The 21,015-nt window shown below is 36.4% G+C and overlaps 1 protein-coding gene across 7 annotated transcripts in view; it reads right to left on the reverse strand.

Annotated features, from left to right (window-relative positions):
* Positions 1-21,015, reverse strand: part of RPGRIP1L (RPGRIP1 like) — a 135,817-nt gene that overhangs the window by 113,902 nt on the left and 900 nt on the right. For 6 of the 7 annotated variants that reach the window (XR_001178150.2, XR_001178149.2, XR_001178148.2 and 3 more), the window contains exons 2-7: positions 19,889-19,998; positions 18,718-18,809; positions 16,976-17,120; positions 13,198-13,496; positions 9,773-9,875; positions 8,127-8,270 (exon numbers count right to left, since the gene is read on the reverse strand). Coding sequence is in view for 2 of the 7 variants with exons in the window: in XM_004744191.3 (XP_004744248.1) it covers positions 8,127-8,270; positions 9,773-9,875; positions 13,198-13,496; positions 16,976-17,120; positions 18,718-18,809; positions 19,889-19,998 (893 nt within the window). In the remaining 5 variants the exon portion in view is untranslated. The remainder of the gene's footprint in view (positions 1-8,126; positions 8,271-9,772; positions 9,876-13,197; positions 13,497-16,975; positions 17,121-18,717; positions 18,810-19,888; positions 19,999-21,015) is intronic. The other variant, XR_001178151.2, reaches the window with a different exon arrangement.

Genomic DNA, 21,015 nt, shown 5'->3' on the forward strand with positions numbered 1-21,015 from the left:
AGAGTCATTATTATGATTAGATTTTTTTCAAAAGATTTATTTATCTGAGAGAGAGAGAGAAAGAGCATACAAGTGGAGGGGGACAGAGGGAGAGAAAATCTGAAGCAGACTCTAGGCTGAGCATGGAGCCCGCTGCAAGGCTCGATGTCACAACCCTGAGATCACGACCTGAGCCGAAACCAAGAGTTGGATGCTTAACTGACTGTTCCATCCAAGTTAGGAAAGGATGGTTAGCCATCCAGTTGAAAGTGCTAAGACGTAAAAGATCAAAATCAACAATGTGATAAATGTGGTCTGGCCTTCAGGAAGGTGTACAATGGAAAATTGTCTGAAACCAGACAATCGATTCAACATTCTTCTAGATGAAATATGATAAAAAAAAAAAAGGGTTGGCTGAGAGGGAAAAGAGGGAAAGCAGTGTCACAAAAAGCTGACAAGGAATGTGAGGATGATGGAGGCCAAAAGGGGCTAGAGTCAGTGCCTAGAGGCTTGTCCTAGACCTCCGTGCAAAGGTAGGGGGAGGGCCTCAGGTTTGTCTCCTTTGAAGAATAGAGATGGGGCTAATTTTATAAGGAGTGTTTTAAGTGACCATCCTAATTTTATAAGGAGTGTTTTAAGTGACATCATGCTTTCTTGCTCTGTTTCATGCACAGTGATGGGAACCATCAAGTCTTCAGAATGATGACATTCTAACAGAAAGAACGATCCATGGTAAAACATTCAGATGAACTCTGACAGTCATGCAACAATTCGTACATGCTGCATTACACATGGTGAAATGATCTGCAAACAGATATCAAGAAGGCTAATTATGTGCTTTGTAAAAATAAATTTCTCAAATTTTTCAACAAGGATTTTGCAAAAAACCTTGGACAATTAAGTTGGAAAATGTGGTTTTCTTTTCTTTTTCTTGTTTTTTTTATAGACATATTATTTAGAATTATGATCAAATCTTCTAAAACTATTTGAAGAGTTGTTGGCTCATCTCTAGATTAAAAACAAACTGAAATAAATTAGATTTTATGTTGAAAAAAGTAATCCAGTTCAACAACCTATGTGCCAAGTTTCCCTCATATAATTGGAAACAGTCAAGCAATAAACTCTGAAAAAGGAATTTCTAATGGAAGCCTTGAAAACACTTGACTCCGGCTTTGCTACTGGGTGCCATAATAAATCCAGAAACTTAAAACCTCAGATACACTGGAGAAGGAAAAACTTTCAGTGGAGCTATGTAATGTATAGTCTCATATGAAATCTTGAGAAGCAAAAATCTTTCCTCCAGTAAAAGTTTCTTAGACTTCATTCCCCAGGCATACAACTCTCTCACACTATCCCTCCCAGCCCCCATCACCATTTTACTCTTTGTTCAGTAGAGATTATGAAAGCTAAAGAAAACCTCTTGATTTTATGAGACAAAAATGTTATAATGTACTATTTAACACCATTTAGAAGAGAAGACTATAGAATACAGGGGCTAGGCTATGAGATTCTGGAAAATAGTTGAGTAAAATACTTATGACAGAATGGAGAGGCTCTCTTTGAGTCACAGTTTTAGGCTGACTAAATTTGGGGGATAAGGTTGAAAACAACCTTAGGTTTAAAACACTTCTACAAAAGAGGAGCTCTCTTACACTGCTGGTGGGAATGCAAGTTGGTGCAGCCACTTTGGATAACAGTGTGGAGGCTCTTCAAAAAATTAAAAATCGAGCTACTCTATGACCCTGCAATGGCACTACTGGGCATTTACCCCAAAGATATAGATGTAGTGAAAAGCAGCACCATATGTAGCCCAACGTTCATAGCAGTAATGTCCACAATCACCAATCTGTGGAAAGAGCCAAGATGCCCTTTAACAGATGAATGGATAAAGAAGATGTAGTCCATATATACAATGGAATATTACGCAGCCATCAGAAAGGATAAATACCCAAATTTTGTATCAGCATGGACGGGACTGGAGGAGATTATGCTGAGTGAAATAAGTCAAGCAGAGAATACCAACTATTGTATGGTTTCACTTACTTGTGGAGCATAAGGAGTAACAGGGAGGACATTAGGAGAAGGAAAGAAAAAGTGAATTGGGATAAACTGGAGGGGGAGACGAAAGATGAGAGACTGTGGGCTCTGAGAAACAAACTGAGGGGGGATAGGTGAGCCTGGTGGTGGGTGTTAAGGAGGGCACAAATTGCATGGAACACGGGGTGTGGCGCGTAAACAATAAATCTCGGAACACTGAAAAAATACAATAGAATTAAGATGTCAAAACAAACAAACCAACCCCACAGTATTTTTTTTTTTTTTTTAAACAGTGGCAGACATTCTGTGTGCTGTTAAAAGAAATGTAGATCATTCATAGCTCTGACCAGGGGTACACAGATAATAGTCACTAGCAAGGTAATACTACTGAATATTACAAAAGGTTGCTAGTAAATTAAATGGAATAAGTCTCACTAAGAGAGCTGAGGCAAATTTATTTGAAAGGTAATGATTTTTGCTCAAAATTGCTACCTGAGTTCATAGGTGAAAATGATGCTGCCCGACTTGAGATCGAATAAAGAAAAAAATTTATCTCTGTACGTTTATTTGCCTGTGGATCATACCTTGCTTGTGGTGGTGGGTCAAAACAGAATCAGAGCTCAATATTTTCTTAATCTCAACACCCACAAGGAATAGAAAGATACAGTTTTGTCAAGCACTCTATATGCATATAATCACTCTCTTATGAAAATGGAAGGTACACTCCCAAGGACTACTTGGAGACAGAAGAACTGAAATCCTGGCTGATTTTCTAAAAAGGATCATTTTAAAGATCAAGTTTAATGGATTCCAACTAATAGTGGGAATCTGAGAATTACATTCAATATATCAAAAAGTCCAATGGGAACTGTAGGTTTACTAGCAATTAAGTTGCCAAAGTGAAAGTTTTGTTTTGTCTTTATTTTTTGATAAAATTATACCAAGTCAGTTCAATGACACAGGTGATTTCACAATTATCAGAAGCAATGTTTGGCATAATATAGGTCTTTGATGAATACAAGAAAAAAACACAATAGGTTGATTAAATTAATAAACACTGCTTACTTAGTAGATAAAAATCTTTCAGAAACACAAGGTCCCTGGGGACGAAAGTATGTTGTTTCAAAGGTAGGGAACCACTTACTCATTTCAATCTCTTTATTTTATAGCTGAGGTAGCTAACTAAGGCTTAGTGAAGTAAAGAATTTGACCAGAGTCCTTAGTTGAGGGAACCGCCAGTCAAATCCAATCCAAAGAGATCACTTCTTCCCGATCTTCTAGGCTGTCTGCCTCCTTGGAGATATTCCTAATTCTAGCTGTCTTTCCACTCTCAAGTATGCACTAATACACTAGTTACTATAAATTGTGACAATTTCTGTTTTCATATTAAGTGCTAAGAAAATACAACAAGCTGCTATCCCAGAAAAATCTTAGATGATGATGATGGTAATAATAATAAACACAGGGAGAAAAGAAATGTATTTGAGTATGATACAATAATAATAATAATAATAATAATAATAATAAAAAAACACAGGGAGAAAAGAAATGGTCTTTGACTATGATACTTTCCACTGGGCAAATTCTAAAGTTTTAAAAACAGCAGCAAAAGCTTGGTGGATATGTTTTTAAAAAATGACAAATCACCTGCCTGTGTAATCATGTGTACATGGTTACCCGTGGCCCCATTTACCCTTCCATCCAAGGACCATATGTGCCCTCTAAATTAGGGGGCTGGATAATCAGACAAATACAAATTGAGGGGCGTTCTGCAAACAACTATCAATGGGCTGGAAATGGGGAACCACTCTGGAATAAAGGAAACCTAAAAGACATGACAATTAAACACAATACATGACCCCTAATTGGATACTAGATGAAAACCAAGCAAAACAAACTAAAACCAGCTATTGGAAAACAAAACAAAACAAAACAAAACACCCCTGCTATAAGGGATACAAGTGGGGCATCTGAATATGGACTCTGTGTTAGATGATGCTTACTTTACTGTTAAGTGTCTTGAGTATGACAGCCATAGAGTGGTTATGCAGGAAGATGTCTCTGGTCTTAGAAGATAGTTAGAAGTGTACAGAGAGCAAAAGGATACATGTTTCTAACTCTCAGATGGGGGCATGGGAGGAAGGGAGGGGGAAGGATGGAAAGGAGGGAAAGTGCTCATGCACGTGCATGCAGAATGCAGAACAGGCTTGTGTCATTCACAAATATGCAAAGAGGTGAAAGGTATGTGAGTGTTCATGTGACTATTCCTACAACTTTTCTGTAGGTATGCAATTTTTCAAAATAAAACACTGGGGAAGAACTTAAGAGTGCCAGGAAGGAACCCTGTTGTGTGCCTAGAAGGGAAAGATGGGGCCCCCAGAGCCCAGCTGTTTCTTACACTGACTGCATGGCTGCAAAAGGATTCTCTGTTTTAAGATTTGACAGTCTGCTGTCAACCAAAGGGAAGAGGGCAAGTCAGAGTGTCTGGAACATTTATAGGTTAAATTTCCTCCACTGGGATATTATGGAACTTACATGATTTTTAATTAAGAAGGTAAACACCCTAACATTTACTAAAAAAACCACTTAGTACAAACTAGTTACACATTTGGTAAGAGTATAAATATTTTTGGAGTTGAAAAAGCCAATAAAAGGTAAAATCATTCTGATTTTAATGTTCATGTACATGTGTTCACTGGTTGCTGCTTTGCATTTAATTTAAGACGGCCTTTTTAATAAGCAGAAAATGTGCTTTTTTATATTGTTTAAATTTTAATATGGATTTTTGTTCAAAACAACACAGACATTCAGGCTACTTGTAAATGATACAAGATTTTTTGCTAATGAGGCATTATGTAGAACATATGCAAAAATCACAACTCAGTCTTCCAAAATAGACCACAATAACAGGAAAAAACATGATTTTAATAAAAAAGAACAGCACTGGGCTTTTACTTCAAAGCAATTAAGGGCTTTGGATAACCAAAAGTTTATGTCAAGTTGATGCCAAACCAAACTGGTCTATTAAACACATACTCTGAAGAGTTTCTGTAATATTCTATGAAAAGGCTCTTTGCCATAAATATCGAGCACCGCACTCTGAAGATTACGACTATGTTAGGTTCATGTTTGAGAACAAGGAGCCCAACATCCTGATCAGACTTCTAGAATTTCAAATTTGAAATAATGCATCCGTGAAAGAGAAGTTAAATATGTTTTCCATTTTGTGATTTTTCTTTACAGTAAATTATACCAAGTTTTATATTCTCCCCAGCTTTTTTTCAACAGTTTTCCATTAGTCTCAAAAATTTGCTGTTACATATAAAATTTTGAGCTATGTGTAAACATACAAGAAAAAAAAGACTTAAAGACCTTTATTGGAAGTCATTTCTTCAGTTTTCTACAACTGTATTTCAAGGAACAATATGCTATTTACTAAAGGTACCTTTCCTTTCTAAGCAAGTAACATGCGATTTTCAATATTATAAAATCAGTGAGGTAGGATACAAATTGGTTTATTTCTTTGGCCTCTGCAACAGAAGTTCCCTTACCTATAATACTCACTTTCTCTTACTTCTAATTCCTGACAAAAGAGATTGCTATCGAGTGAATAATCCAGTTTCCTAAGGAGGGTTTAGTTTAGTTTTTAAGATAAACTTGTTGAAGTGTATATCTTGGTGTCTCTTGCTGGCAGTATTTATAGGAGAAACCACACATACCTATCTGTCGCTCCATTTCTTCTGCTGTTCTAGTCCTGGATTTAAGGACTTTTGGATCTATCTTTTAATGATCACTGAATATTCCAGTTCCTAGATGATCATATTCCTATGGAGGAGGCAATGGCCAACACAGTGTCCATCTTACTCTTTGGGAATTCAAGAAATATAACAGAGAAAGTAATCTCTGATAACCATGTCCTCAGCCATGGAGTAAAGGTGATGGGGTAGGCTCTAAGCTTGGGCTTGGTTTAAGTATAGAGTTTTTATATCTAGGTAATATCTTAAATATGGCTGTTAGCAATTTATTAAGGTCATATTGAGTTTTGGGGTCTGGTTCTGTCGCATTGTTCCTCAGAAGGAATCGTGTCTTGGTTTTCCAAGACCAAGTCTAATCAGTTCTTCTTCCTACGGGAACAGAGACTCTTAGGTATTCAAGCTGGTTCAAATTGTATTGCCTAATAGAATTCTCAAAAATATTCATGTTTCTTTTGCCTTGCTCTTAGAAGGATATATAAATATCACTAAATATACAGGATTTCATTATATAATTTAATTTTACATATAATCAGAGATAATACTAATCTTTTGAATCTTTGAAATATAAAGCTTCTTATGTATTTTCAGCCCATTTTATTGTTCTTTTTAAAAATTTTTTTATTTTTTAAGATTTTTTATATATTTATTTGACAGAGAGATCACAAGCAGGCAAAAAGGCAGGCGGAGAGAGGGGGGAAGCAGGCTCCCCATCGAGCAGAGAGCCCGATGCGGGGCTTGATCCCAGGACCCCAAGATCATGACCTGAGTCGAAGGCAGAGGCCTTAACCACGGAGCCACCCAGGCACTCCTCATTTTATTGTTCTTAAAACAAGTCTCATGTGATGCATCTTTCCTAGTTTTTTCAAACATTACCACGGCAGGTTAGTTTGTTAAAGGAGGATTAAACTCTGAATCCGAAATGAGAAACTAGAAAATCATACTGGTTTTTCTACATGAGAACTTAGCCACATAAGCATCATATCATATAAACTGGAGAGAGGAAAAATAAATAGAGGATCTAGGTCTGGTTTAAAAAACATTAAGAGAGAAATAAGAGACATAAGAGATGTCAAATGCAATGTGTAGACCTCATTTGAATTCCATTTTAAACAAACAGGAGAAGACACATTCAGGGAATTCTGAATATAGACTGGTTATAGAGGGTATCAAGGAACTACCGTTAATTTTGTTAGGTGCGATAATGGCATGGTGTTACGTTAAAAAAAATTGCCTATCAGAGATATATACGAGAGTATTCCTGGGAGAGATGACATCTTATCTGCTTGGGGCTAATTAATTGAAGAAAATAAAGGTGAAGGGAAGTGAAACAAGATTCGGAACATGTTAATGATTGTTTAAGCAAAGTGCCGGATACCTGGCCATTTTTTTTTTTTTTTAAAGATTTTATTTATTTATTTGACAGAGAGAAATCACAAGTAGATGGAGAGGCAGGCAGAGAGAGAGAGAGAAGCAGGCTCCCTGCTGAGCAGAGAGCCCGATGTGGGACTCGATCCCAGGACCCTGAGATCATGACCTGAGCCGAAGGCAACAGCTTAACCCACTGAGCCACCCAGGCGTCCCGATACCTGGCCATTTAATGTGGCACTCCCTCTACTTCTGGGTATCCTTGGTCCAAGAAAACAAATAGAAGGGAAACAAAGGGAAAGAAAAAAAGGAAGGAATGAGGAGAATGATTTGAGGAAGAATACGGTAAGAAGATAAAGTCTTGTTGGAAACACAGTGTGGAAGTATAAAACAGGGGAGATGTATTAGGAACCAAAAGTATGAGGAAGCAAAAACGACACGAGGAGGATGGGAGAGAATATCCAGTACATCAAAAATGAAGAGGCAGCAAGGAGACTGCTGAAGGGCCCCCTCGGCACCCACAATAGTCAACAGAATTTGAGGCAAATTTTGAATATTAGGAGAGATAACAAACATCTTTTTGGGACTAAAAAACCTGGTAATATGTTATGGAATTTGTTTAAATTTGAAAAAAAAATTATATGAGGCTGGATGGATTATATGGCAAGATGTGTCAACAGCACGATCCTTGCTATGTATATTTCCTTTGGTAGGTGCAACCAAATGACATCAGAACTTCTACAGTTATGGTAAGTGAAACAAATGGACAGATGAGTGGGGGAAACAAGAGGAGGCAGAGTAGGATGGGGAAAATGCCCTTCCCCCCGGGCTGTGGAGAGCAGTTAGTAGGTCTAGAGGAGGCTTATATGAGGAATGTTAAGTGAAAACATGATTTTTTAAAATAGACAAGACTTACCCTTCTATGGCACATGATAAAGTATTTTAAACTAATTTTGACCTTATCAAAGTGATATTTCTGTTTTAACATACCTTTGATCTGTAGCCTGCTGTTCTCGAAGCTGAAGAAGAGATAACTCAATTTCATTTTCTTTTCTTCTCAACTGAGTTTTCAGGATCTCAGCCAAGTGCTCTAACTCTTCTATCTGGCCTCTCTGTGACTGAATAACATTTTCTCTGAAATAAAGAACCTTTACAAGAATTTGTAGGTTGAGGAAAAACCGGCAATATTCAGATCAGTATAAAGAAAGTTCTTCACAATAAAGAGCAAGTAGAAGTTAAACATTTTTAGCTTAAGTGCCTCTGCATATAGTGAATAGCAGATTAAATGGGACGATTTAGAAGTGCATATGGAATTATTCAAAATACTCCTTTTTTATACAATAATGTCTTAGATGATAACCTGGACTTCAATTCAATTCAATTCAGTATTTATTGGCTACCTACTATGTACTCCACAATTTGCCCATCTTCAGATAATTTATACACTTTTGGTCTTTCCTGTGTACATCTGCCTAGACTACGCAATTTAACACTTTAGAGAGAGCAAGGATTTGCAAAACGTAACAGATGTTTTTTTGCTTGTATTTATTTATCTCTACCATGTCTGGCAGCATCCCAGTGTAATGAGCCTCAGAAAACTCCTATGAACCCTGTTTTTTCAGCTGATTAGCAGGGAACAAGATTGGGTTTAGTCTTTTGGTTTTATTCCTTTGCAGGCTAGTTATTGCTGTAACTGGTATTTAAAATATTCAGATGCTCCACGGTGGCTCAGTTGCTTAAGCAACTGCCTTCACCGTCTCAGGTCCTGATCCCAGGATCCTGGGATCAAACCCCATGTCAGGCTCCTTACTCAGCAGGGAGCTTGCTTCTCCCTCTCCCTCTGCCTGCTACTCAGCCAGCTTGTGCTTTCTCTCTGTCAAGTAACTAAATAAAATACAAATAAAAATAAAATATTCAAAAGAAGTCTTTGAAGTCTTTACTATTCTTAAGCAACTGTCTAAACCATGATGTGATTTCATGTTTTCTTTCCTCATTCAGAATTGTTACTTTTTGATGATCCAGGTGAAGGCCTGTAGGTAAGATGGAACCTTATCTTCATTTGTGTGATTCACAGACACTCAAACCATGAGGCTTTGATTAACTGGGGAAGTAAGCTAAATGTGGCAGAAGTAACTTTTGAAAAAATACTATGATGAAGAATGTAGTATCAGTAACAAAATCTGAAATCCATATGTATTTGATAACTCCAAACTTTTAAGCCACTCCCTCTAATTCTCTCTCTCTTTTATTTTTAACCACAAAAAGGCTAATTAATTCAGGATCTAAAAAAAAAAAAATTTACCTGTAATTTTTCTGAGAATGGAAATGTTGCCCCTAAAGCTTACACTATTATAAATGACTGGGCTTTATGCCATTTGTTTGGGGAGAAAATTATAATATAGAAGACTATTCTATGAACCTCTCCACTGATATAGTTGGTTAAGTTGCTCATTTTCCTCATTTTATTGGAAACATGTTATATAATATCTGTTCTTACCCCACAGATCTAGATATATTTAGTGGATCAAATTATTTGTACATAAACAAATCGTGTTTAAAATAAAGAAAAAGGGAGGGATCAAAAAAGACATGATCAATAAACAAAGCTCTAAAATGACCACAAAAAGAATACATACAAATTTCTTATTTCTCCTTTGGCTTCTTCAAGTAAATTGTTGCCATATTTTGTAAGCATGGGTTGTAGAGTTTCTGCTACATCGACATCTTGGAATCTAATACCTAAAAGTCAATCAGTAAGATTATAAAAGTGAATTGGGAAAGCAGGACTCTTGATTTGCTATCATGAAGAAATGTACAATAGACGAAAATTTCTTAAGTACTGAGAGATACGTGTTCTATAGTACAGAGAATCAGAAATCCATTGCCAAAGGAATTACCGCTGGCATTAAATGTACAGAGCAGCAGGTATTGCCCATTAAACAACTTCTACTATGGAAACCAAATGACCTAGAAATAATTTGGTTCAACTTAGATGTAGAGCATCTAAATTTATTTCTGAAAAAACTAAATTCAGGGTTTTATAATATAAGCTAAAGTATGAAAGAAAAATATTTTAAAATATTGATTTTTTTTTTTTAGTATTTTTGATATAGTTTTAAAAAGATTTTTTTTAGTCATTCACATTCCTTGACCTTACGTATTGAACCTTGTCTTCATTTGCGTAAATCACAGATACTGTAAGTGTAAGTCAAAATGTTTCCTATACTTTGGTTTCTTCCATCTCAGTAAGAAAATCCCTATTTAAACAAAGGCAATTAAAAAAGGGATCACCAATGAGATTCCTTTAAATAAAACATTTTGCTGCTGCCCTTAAAATATTTTTCTTATAAAAATAGGTGCATTTTTTACAAGTCTACTCCCATTGTTAAAAATGAGACATAATTTTAATTACTTGTTTACACTTACAAAATAAATTACTAGAGCTTAAGGTAGATAAAGTATGACAAATAATTCAGATTTCTAATGGAGCATCGTCTCAGATATAAGATACAGATAAAGTACATTCTTTTAAGAAAGTTTATTTTTAATTAGAATAGAACTATTGTTTGCTGTTTCCAAAATTTTCTCTATTATAGCCCATTTTATTTATTTATTTTTTTTTTATTTATTTTTTTTTTTTAAGATTTTTTTTTTTATTTATTTATCAGAGAGAGAGAGGGGGAGAGAGCAAGCACAGGCAGACAGAATGGCAGGCAGAGGCAGAGGGAGAAGCAGGCTCCCTGCCGAGCAAGGAGCCCGATGTGGGACTCGATCCCAGGACGCTGGGATCATGACCTGAGCCGAAGGCAGCTGCTTAACCAACTGTGCCACCCAGGTGTCCCTATTATAGCCCATTTTAAAGACCAGAAAAGGCTCTGCCTAAAACCATTAAAATAGTTTACTGTGTTAAAATTTGCCAATTTTGGCAGTAATGCTAATTCTTAAGCTTTTCGTACATAAATTATGGAAAAACTAAACATCACTAGCGAAGTTTAAAAAAAGAATCTACTTATCCTTAAAGTAATCTTAAAACTTACTGTGTACCATACACAGTTGTAAGAATCTTTGTTCTACTGGTTCCTCACTATAAGGATTGTTTCCACATTGTAACGATCACATCTCAAACCAGTACTTCCCATTCTTTCTCTTGACCAGGCACATATAGAAAATGGGAGTACGTGTTCAGCAGCTTAGGGGCAAGAGTGCCTGTAGCCAGGGCGAGTCTAGTGTTCTCACCTAGCCACCCTACGCTGTGATACTTCTGACAAGCATGGCGTAACTTCCAGATCCAAAGGTGACGGTCTTGAAGAGACTGTTAAGATTACTAAGGCATCAACCCCGATGATGGTGCCTCAAGTTTACTCAGAAAGGTAATGGCTGACAAAGTATTCATCACTATGTAGTGCTCTGTAAAGCTCTACGCCTTGGACTCTGTACCAAGCCCTGAGAAAGGTCTGAATTACTAAGAGTATATAAACACCAGGAGAAATTTAAACTCTGTAGTTACATTTGAAAGGCTGTGCTTCTCTGTGGCTCTTTTTTTCTTTTTCCCTATAGGAGGAAACTTCCACCAGACTCATCCATTCAAACGGCTATTCATAGCAGTATATTAGTTTGTCAGGTTAACCTACCATTTGGGCATTGCTTCTTTGTTTAGTATAAAAGATCTTACAAGCCATACAAATCGTCTTGCCCTGCTTTAGTCACAGATGACCCAACAAAGGCTGAGAGAGGGTAAGCAACTTTTGAAAGATAAAATATACTACCGTGGAGTTGCCATCTTTTGACTTTTTTTTCTCATCTGGTGTTATCACTCCATTTTACAGATGGGAAAAACGAGGCTCTGAGATGTCAAGTGCTCTCTTCCAAGGAGAAAGTTAATTAGCAGCAGGGCATTTTCTAATTTATAATGCATAGTGATTGCTTTGGTTATATCAAAGTCTATTGCCAATCTCACAAGCTAGGCATAGCTGAGCGCTTTCATCTTGCAGCTGCCTCTTGCCTCTGTGGAGGCCTTACTGACTTCAAGGGAACTCTGCCTAAGGAAGAGATAGGGTCAATATTTTGGCTTGGAGAAAAAAAATACAAGAAAATTTTCTCCTTTTCGGTCTATATGGCATTTTTTTTGTCCTCCTTGATGAATTGAAAGTTTTACATGACTTTTTGTGTCCCTCAAAATGTTGGGTCTTTATGTGAAGCATGTTCCAAATGAACATCAATCGCAGCTACAATTTTATTTCCTTCCCTAGTAATTGAAATTTTAAAAAAGTTACTGAAACTATTGATTGATTTTTCGCCTCATTATAAATAAAGTTTGTCCATGGTGGGGAGAACTGGGAATTTTTATTAGAAAGATTCATGTTCTTTCTATATTAAGTTTCATCTATGCAACTGAACTGCTTTGTGTGGGTAGGTTTTAGGTGATTCACTCTCAAAATGGGGAAAGTGAGTGATCTATGATCATTTTTGGAGATGGAGGAGATCTTTAGGGTCAGTTGCTTAAATCCTTTTATTTCGCATGGAAGAAGCAAGTTCAGAATCATTAGATGACTTGTCTGAGGTTACCAGGGAGTATGTAGAGGAGCAAGAACACAACTTTTTAAACCCTTAGTTATGTGTGCATTGCACAGTCACACTGCTTACACACAATGAGAAATTTAAGCAATTCTGCAAATTTTATAAGGGGTCTTTTGACAAAGAAATTAAGTGTGATCATTCAAAACAGAAAGTATGATTGTAAAAAGCAAATTAGCTGATTTCCCTATTTGCCTGAGTCAATGTAATTTCTGTCTGCAATACAGAAAACCAACTCAAATTACACTATTTTATATAGTTTCACACACGTCTCTCCTATCAGGATAGATAATTACATTCACTGTTTTACTCAACAAATAGTTCTCATGTTAATATTAACATTTTATCAAAATGCAAGTCAAAAAACTATTTTTCTATTTCTAAAGGTACTTAAAAACATGCGAAATACAGAAATACTGTGTGTGCGTGTGTGTAAGACAGCCTACTAAAAGACTGACATTCAGGATTTAATATAAGCTTATTTTACCTTTCCTGGGGCATGCCTGTAAGCCTGCATTTTCATGCGCTTTTCGACGCCCAGTGTTAACACGAGATTGCACATAATTATACGGCGTTTGCCTGTGACCCTGGATTTGAAGTTGCTGTTTGGCTGAAATGAGTCTGTTCTTGAGGACTTCATTCTGTCTTTCAAGCTCATGAACTTTCTCCTGCAGCTGCTCCATCATTTCTTCCATTTCCACATCTCGTCCCAGCCGCTTGGGGCCGCCACCAACCCGCTCATATCTTTTCTTGTCATTAACTAGCCGTATTAACTTGGTGGCCATTCTAGGGAAATAATAAAAAGATGAAAAGGAATGTGAGAAGTCAGCATAAAATGCATTCTGTTGAAAGGAACATAATCACTGTGAGGACTTCAGTGCAGAACCTGAATAATAAATTTCAGGTTTTGATGTAACTATTACTGCCTGTGAAGAATCCTTTGATGATAATTGAAACCACTGGGCAACAATCTGCTTTATAGCACTGACAAATAACAGTTTCCTAAGGCTTATCATTTAAGGTTAGTAAAGAGAGGACACATATTTACTCCATATGTTCCTCAAATGCAATTTTTAACGCATGACCTTATGTAGGAATGCTGTATGCACTTAAATGTAGCTACAGATTGTGGATGTGTTGGGTTAGAGATGCGGGCCACAGTAAGCTACAACTTTTGAAAAGTGTGTTAAGACTGCAGCATTTAGATGATATGTTTTAGGTGAACTGTTTTCAGGTTCTCTAAGATTAAGACATATTACAAGTACAAAAATGTTAGGATGCATAGGTACACACAGATAAAGAGCCCAGTGAAAAATTCAGAGAAACTGAAATGTGACGCTTAGTGCCTGAGAAATGTTCATGTTTAATGGTAGAAAACACTCAGATGCAGGAAGTATTATTTTAATGCTACCTTTAAATTTAGACACAAGTTGTGCTTTTGATATCTTAAGAGTTTATACCTTTCAGTCTTTTAAGTTTGATAAAAACTGGTTAGACAGAACAAAAGACAGAAAGGGCACATGGGGGTGATGTAATATACACGTACGGAAAACATGCCTGACAGTGAATGGAAAAATCTTGGCAGGACAAGAAAGAAAAGGTGGCTTTGATGAGAGACACAAGTTCAAGACTTTACAAAATTGGTCGCACATCTTCAATAGCTGATTCTAGTTTACAGTGAATCTATTTTTATAAAGAGCCAGACGGAGATTGAAAATAAAAACTCACTTCATTTTTCTTTAAACGGGGTTTGCTTTATTTTAGCATGGTTATGGACAGAAGCTTTTACTTAAGAGAACAAAAGTGAAATAAAAAAGTCCTTAATGGCTTTGGGATGTCACAGAACAACGCTTTTTTGCCCTAAGCGGAGTCCTCTGTAAAAGCGGTAGTAATACACGTCTATCTACACTTCTGGCTACTCGGCCTACAGCATGTGGCATCAGGGAGAAATATGCATAACATAATCAGTTAAGATTGTTTTCTCTTTCCCTTGAGGCAAATCCATTAAACATGCTTTATAAGGGATATAGGATAATAAAAACCAAGATCCAAGAGGACCACAAACACCCTAGTAAAATAATCAATGGATTAGTTCCTTTTCCACCTAATCCACAGAATGATATATCATGGGGAAATTTGGGCAGGTATCATAAGCCCAGCAGAGCCACACACTCTATCTAGCTCTTTAATGAGTTAAGGATCCTTACCCCACCCCCCGACGGTTTTGCCATAGAAATATGGTTGCCATCTAAATGAGATGTCAACCTAAACATCTGAATCTTTTGTTATAGAGAGACTTTCACGGCGATAGAGATCACATTCAAAAGACACAGGTTTAATATAAAAAAGCAATCAATATGTGGAGAATCATAAATGACCCAAATTTTTAAGGAAAGGAAAGTACATCAGTAGAGTGGTTTTAAATTCCTTCAAGGATGTTCCAGGAAACTTTTTGTCAAGAAACAAGATTCTATTTGTCTAGTAAAAGCAATAATTTTCAATTGTTTGATGTGGTTATTTTGTAGTATTAATGCATTATATGTGATCTGGTAAAGTTTGAGTACCAATTTAAAAAGGTGGTTTATCAGATCTACATTTATACGAATGTGATACTAATTATACCTTAAGGCTAAATTTCAAAGCAGTTCTGAGGCACCTGGCTGGCTCAGTCGGTAGAGATGCAACTCTTGATCTTGGAGTTGTAAGTTCGAGCCCCATGTTGGGTGCAGAGATTACTTTAAAAAAAAAAGAGGGGGGGGCACCTGGGTGGCTCAGTGGGTTAAATTAAAGCCTCTGCCTTCAGCTCAGGTCATGATCTCAGGATCCTGGGATTGAGCTCCACATCCTGCTCTCTGTTCAGCAGGGAGCCTGCTTCCCCCTTGCTCTGCCTACTTGTGACCTCTCTCTGTCAAATAAAAAAATAAAATATTAAAAAAAAAAACAAAAAGAGCAGTTCTACACGTTCCTCTAGGTAGTGTCTGTAGTGTGAAATTCAAGATTTTAGAGCTTGGGTCACAGTTGTCATTAGATTATTACTCTCAGGGCTAAGTAAAATAACATCCCAGGAGGTTAAATGGCTTGAACGTAATACCATAGGCTGGTGGCAGAGAAATAATAGAACACATGCATACAGCTTGACTCCTAGCCGAGTCCTTTTTTCATTAAACTACATGGCTCATTATTAGGTTGTTTTTTATTTTCTGGCTAGGACAAATTACTAATGAGGTCAAGGTTGTGAATTCAATTATTTTACTGACCAATTAGGCTTACAAAGGAAAAAAAAATTGTTTAGTGGTCATAGCATACATTCCTCATTCTGATAGGACACGTGTGTGTTACTGATCAGAAAAGGAATCAGGCAAGTGAGTCATAGGTTTTGAAAAAAGACACTATCCTGACTCAAAAATGAACTCAAAGTAAAAGCCCCAAAACACAGCAGGTCAGTGGGTCATTAAAACAAAGTCCACCGAGTAGAAACTGAACTAGAATCACCCCTTTAGGATGCATTCTAAGCCCCCACTCCCGCCTGACCCCCCATCTTCTTTCTTCCATAGCTATCTCAGCTTTTCGTTTAACCTAGAACATGAATATGAATCCAGGCTTGTTGAAGCTTACAAATGGGAAGGTACGTTTTTGTTTTTAATGCCGCACATTCAGAAGATAGTCAAAGTGTTTCTGAACAAGAAGGAATGAAAGACTATCTACTCTTAAGAAGTTATCCCAGCAAAAATTTTATGCACACAAATCAAGGGACAATGTTTCTTCAGAAACAGTAGGAACTCTATGAAATAGAGATTCTAGACCCATCCAAGCTAAGTTAAATATGTTCCAGATATTGAAGTGATGTTTTCATTAGTAAACTCCAAAACTTAATGGAACATGCATTCTAACAAGTTAGACTAGCTAATTACTTTACCAAAATTTCATTTTAAACTAAGGCATTTAAAAAACAGATGCTTTGGCCATTTGCTTATTACACTATAAATATTAAACCAGAAATTATTTATAGACATGCTATACTCATGGCACTCTTCGCTATTAGATCTTTCTTTCAAATAGCAACTTCAGACATAATAAACACTCATCATCTTTTTGGTTTATTATTCTAGTTTGTAAGATTTTCCATTTTTAAAAATTGTATTTATTTACAACCTGCCTTGTTCCAAAAAAGATTCCAGGTGGAGTTTTCAATTAAGTTTGCAAAAAAGCATATCCTCCAAACTTTACAGTGTCAGGAGAAAAAGCTAAAAGCTTTTTATCATAACCTTTTAATTTTATCCTCTTGCTTGCGGGCATGCTGTTTAAGCAAAATGTTCTCATCATGCAGACGCAAAAATCTGTCTTCCAGTTCCTCACGACTGATACGTGACACTGCCTGGCGAGACCTCATTGTCCGTGTTGTTGAAGTTTCTGTAAAAATGCCAAGTTAATTAGTAGTGGGATTACTTAAAATAGTCTCTAAAAATTGTAACTGTTGATATTAATATAATCTCCGATGCACTCATCTATTCTACTTTGTGACCCACAAATAAGATTGTTTTAGAAAATGTTATAGCCTTGTTTATATCACCGATCAGACAGAACAATAATCTTTTCTATTAAAAGTTTACATGCAATACTAAGGATTTGAGTAATAACAGTATCTATTCAAAATGGTATTTAAATAACCATTCTTTAAGAATGTAAGATGGAACTCTGATTCAATAAGACCTTTCAACTTATATGTTCAATGTTGAAAAAAGCAAATTAAAAGTCAGATTATCTAAAAGTTGTTTTTATTTTTTAACAGAGGTAAGAGTTTTAACAATAATTTGGTGAACATAAAATATTTTTCAGAGCTATGTATGGGTTCTGGGTTCTAGAAAATAAAGTGTAAAATTTGCAAGTACAAACAACAAACCTTCACAAATCATTTATAACCTTTCTTATATATTTTTAAATGACTTTCATACCTTTTAGCCTGTGTATATGATTTTTTACATATGCTTAAATTTAGTATTTTCCATGTCACTAATTTGCAATCATCATCCAAAAGAATCAACAAATGGACAAAGGTTAAAGCCCCTATGATGGGTTACTGAGGGCAAGAATTTAACTTAAGGTAGCAATTTCGAATAAACAGCTTTATACAATTAACATTTATTTGTATGTGAATACCTGGTACTCCACCAAAGATCTAAAGCAAAGCTAACACATACTTTTTACGTTCAAAAATAAAACCTGTATAGTCAAATTTATCATTTTCAATGAACAATGCATTGACCACCTTTCTGTAGTAGTTCAAGGTTGCCAGTTGAATTGTTCTAATTAACGGTGGTAGTAAGACACCTTAGTGGAATATATTTTATAAAACAGCCGTCTTAATGACAAATGCAGTAGCATGACAGCAGAGCTGACACGTTGTATACACAAACAAAAACACAGCTCTACACTCTGAATTGTTCCTCAAAGCAGTGCTTCTCATTCTCAATTTGAAAGTGATATTTTAGCTCTAGGGTAACCGCTAAGTGATAAAAGGATAAAGGAAACCTTTAATGTATATTAATTTGATAAAACAAAGTCAGTATCACTTGGATAAACAAACCATTTTGAGATACTCTACTTGAAAGGCAAAAATTTTTAAATACGGCATTTCCTCCCCTATAAAATTTAAACATAAAGAAAAATTTTAATGGTGAATGTGATTTAAACCAGGCAATTCAGTTTGGAGGCTTGATACTCTCTGTGTAGTTTCTACTCATGTGTGGAATTTTAAAAAGATGATTTATAACAATTCTTTATCAGAACAGAGGGGGATTTTACATTTTCTATGAGCTGTTGATAATTGATGCATGCAGTAAAATACCATATGTTGTTCTAAATTCTCCATGTTCCTGTTTAGTCCAATCAAGAGCTATATAGTTACTTAAATGGCTTCGTTTGTAAGGATATCAGAAATACTTTAAATTAAAAGAAAAGAAGTTACTGATCAAAGTTCATAACGATAATAAATAACAGCTGGCCATACCTTGTAACCCTCCCATTCCAGAGAGGTTTAGACCTATATCTTTCACAGGCAGGTCTCCTGCCGTCTCATCAGTGGGACGAGACATGGCCTGTCTGTGGAGAAAAGAAAATTCAAATAAAATCCTTCCAACATATAATGTTAACTATGCAATGGAAAGAACCAAATAAAATGAATAAAGCATTATGATTCTAACAGACATCTATTGCCCACATGTGCTGCTTGAAGAAGGGGGAAAGCTTCTCTTTTAAAAGTAATACTACATTCAATCAGTGTTCCTTTCAACAATAAATTTCCTATAGTTTAAGTATATAGTTTCCTATAGTTTGCTTAAGAAATGAGGTAAGATTATCATTCTTCCTTCTTTTTTAATTTTTTGATCTGAACAAAAACAATTACCCAAATTTAAGAAATACTTCTTCTCCATCCTACTCCCTTTTATCCCCCAAAGCAAGCAGGTATCTTGGAAAAAACCTAGTCGAAAAACCTGATTCAAATGCTTGTTCTATTGTTTACTAGCTAGTCAAGTCACCTAATCTTGCTGAGTTTCAGTTCCTTAATTTTTTTTTTGAAAAAGTCATTTTACTTTTCATACACACACACACACACACACACACACACACACACACATTATTTTTTATTTTTAAAGATTTTATTTATTTGACAGACAGAGATCACAAGTAGGCAGAGAGCCAGGCAGAGAGAGGGGGAAGCAGGCTCCCCACTGAGCAGGGAGCTGTTGCGGGGCTCGATCCCAGGACCCCAAGATCATGACCTGAGCTGAAGGGCAGAGGCTTAACCCACTGAGCCACCCAGGCTCCCCAATATATATATATTTTTTAAAGTAAACTCTACCCCCAACACAAACTCTTGGACCCAAGATCAAAAGTCACGTGCTCTACTGAAAACTTAGCCAGTTGCCACATTTCCTTAACTTTAAAAATGGAGAAGAGGTATCTTATAGAGTTATTCTAAGAGTGAGATGGTAAATCAAAAGCAGTTAGCACATTTGCCTGGAATGTCAGTATTACTTGAATATTAATTTTTAACTTGGTGTACAAATGAGTGGGTAGGTCTCAGTTTTGTGAAAGATGTTTCATAAACTGACCAGCTGAATTTGTTTTTGTTCTGTCCTTTCTTTGTTGCCATGAGGCCTAGTCCCAGGGCTTCCTACCTCAACATACAAGCTGTCCAGTTAATTCTGGCATCTTTACAGTTTCTATTCTTCAGAGATGCACCACAGTAACTCAGTTTTGTACGCGGATATAAATGGTCTGTGCATGTCTAAGATATGGAAAAAAAAAGAGTTTATATTTTATTTCAAACCACCCCAAGAGCCAAATGCAAACAAAGTGAAGGTGCCCTAAGGCAGAGCTTCTCAATCTTTAGAATGTTGGGCCTAGAATGTAAAGTCCAAGAGAATACCCAGTTTGTCTTGTACACCTCTGTATGGTATTCTCAGAGGCCAACACAGAGCTTGGCACATAGCAGGCATTCGCTAAATAGTTGCTGAATGAATGGAATCCATGGAGCTTGAGGGTGTGTAGACCCAAGAGATGGTTTTTAAGATCTTGTATGCATCTATGTGTATATGCAATATCTTTAGAGAAAGTGATCCTAACCTTTATTATAACTTGTCAAAGGTGGAGAATCACTGCATTCAGCTGTGGCATTAAACAACGAACAGACATATACTTGAGGGATCACTTTTTACTTCTTTTGGCAACACTGCTACAGGAATGATCAGTTTTAGGAACCAAATCATCAAGCAGTTTAAACACAAGACACTTGTGAAAATGGTAACTCGGCCATGATAGAGTTACAGTAGCTTTTATGATAATGGTAGTGGGATTAACATTTACTGAATGCTTACTAAAATGTGCCGGGGCTCTTCTAAGTGCTCTGTTAACGTGCATTAATCAAGTATCTCACAATATCCCTATGAGGTTGTTACTCAAATGATTCTTACCTTACAAATGAAAAAAAGAAACAAAAACAAAAACAAAAAAACCCAAGAGGCAGCTTTGGTAACTTGTCCAAGGTCACACATTTAAGTAGGGGTTGTCTGGTCATATTTTTGATTGTCTTGATTGGGAAGGTGGAAGGCAGTGTTACTGGCATCTAGAGGCCAGAGACGAAGTTAAATGTCCTGCAGTGCACAGGAACCTCAACAAAGAATTATGTGGCTCCAAATGTTAAGAGCGCTGAGATGAACAAACCCTGTGCAATGCTGTCACAGATCTTCATCATCAACTAATGTTATCCCTCCTTGCTCACCATGCTCACTCAACACTCCTTTAG

This window comes from Mustela putorius, unplaced genomic scaffold, assembly GCF_011764305.1.
Source record: "Mustela putorius furo isolate JIRA1106 unplaced genomic scaffold, ASM1176430v1.1 tig00000174_pilon_pilon_pilon, whole genome shotgun sequence".
Lineage (NCBI taxonomy): Eukaryota > Metazoa > Chordata > Mammalia > Carnivora > Mustelidae > Mustela > Mustela putorius.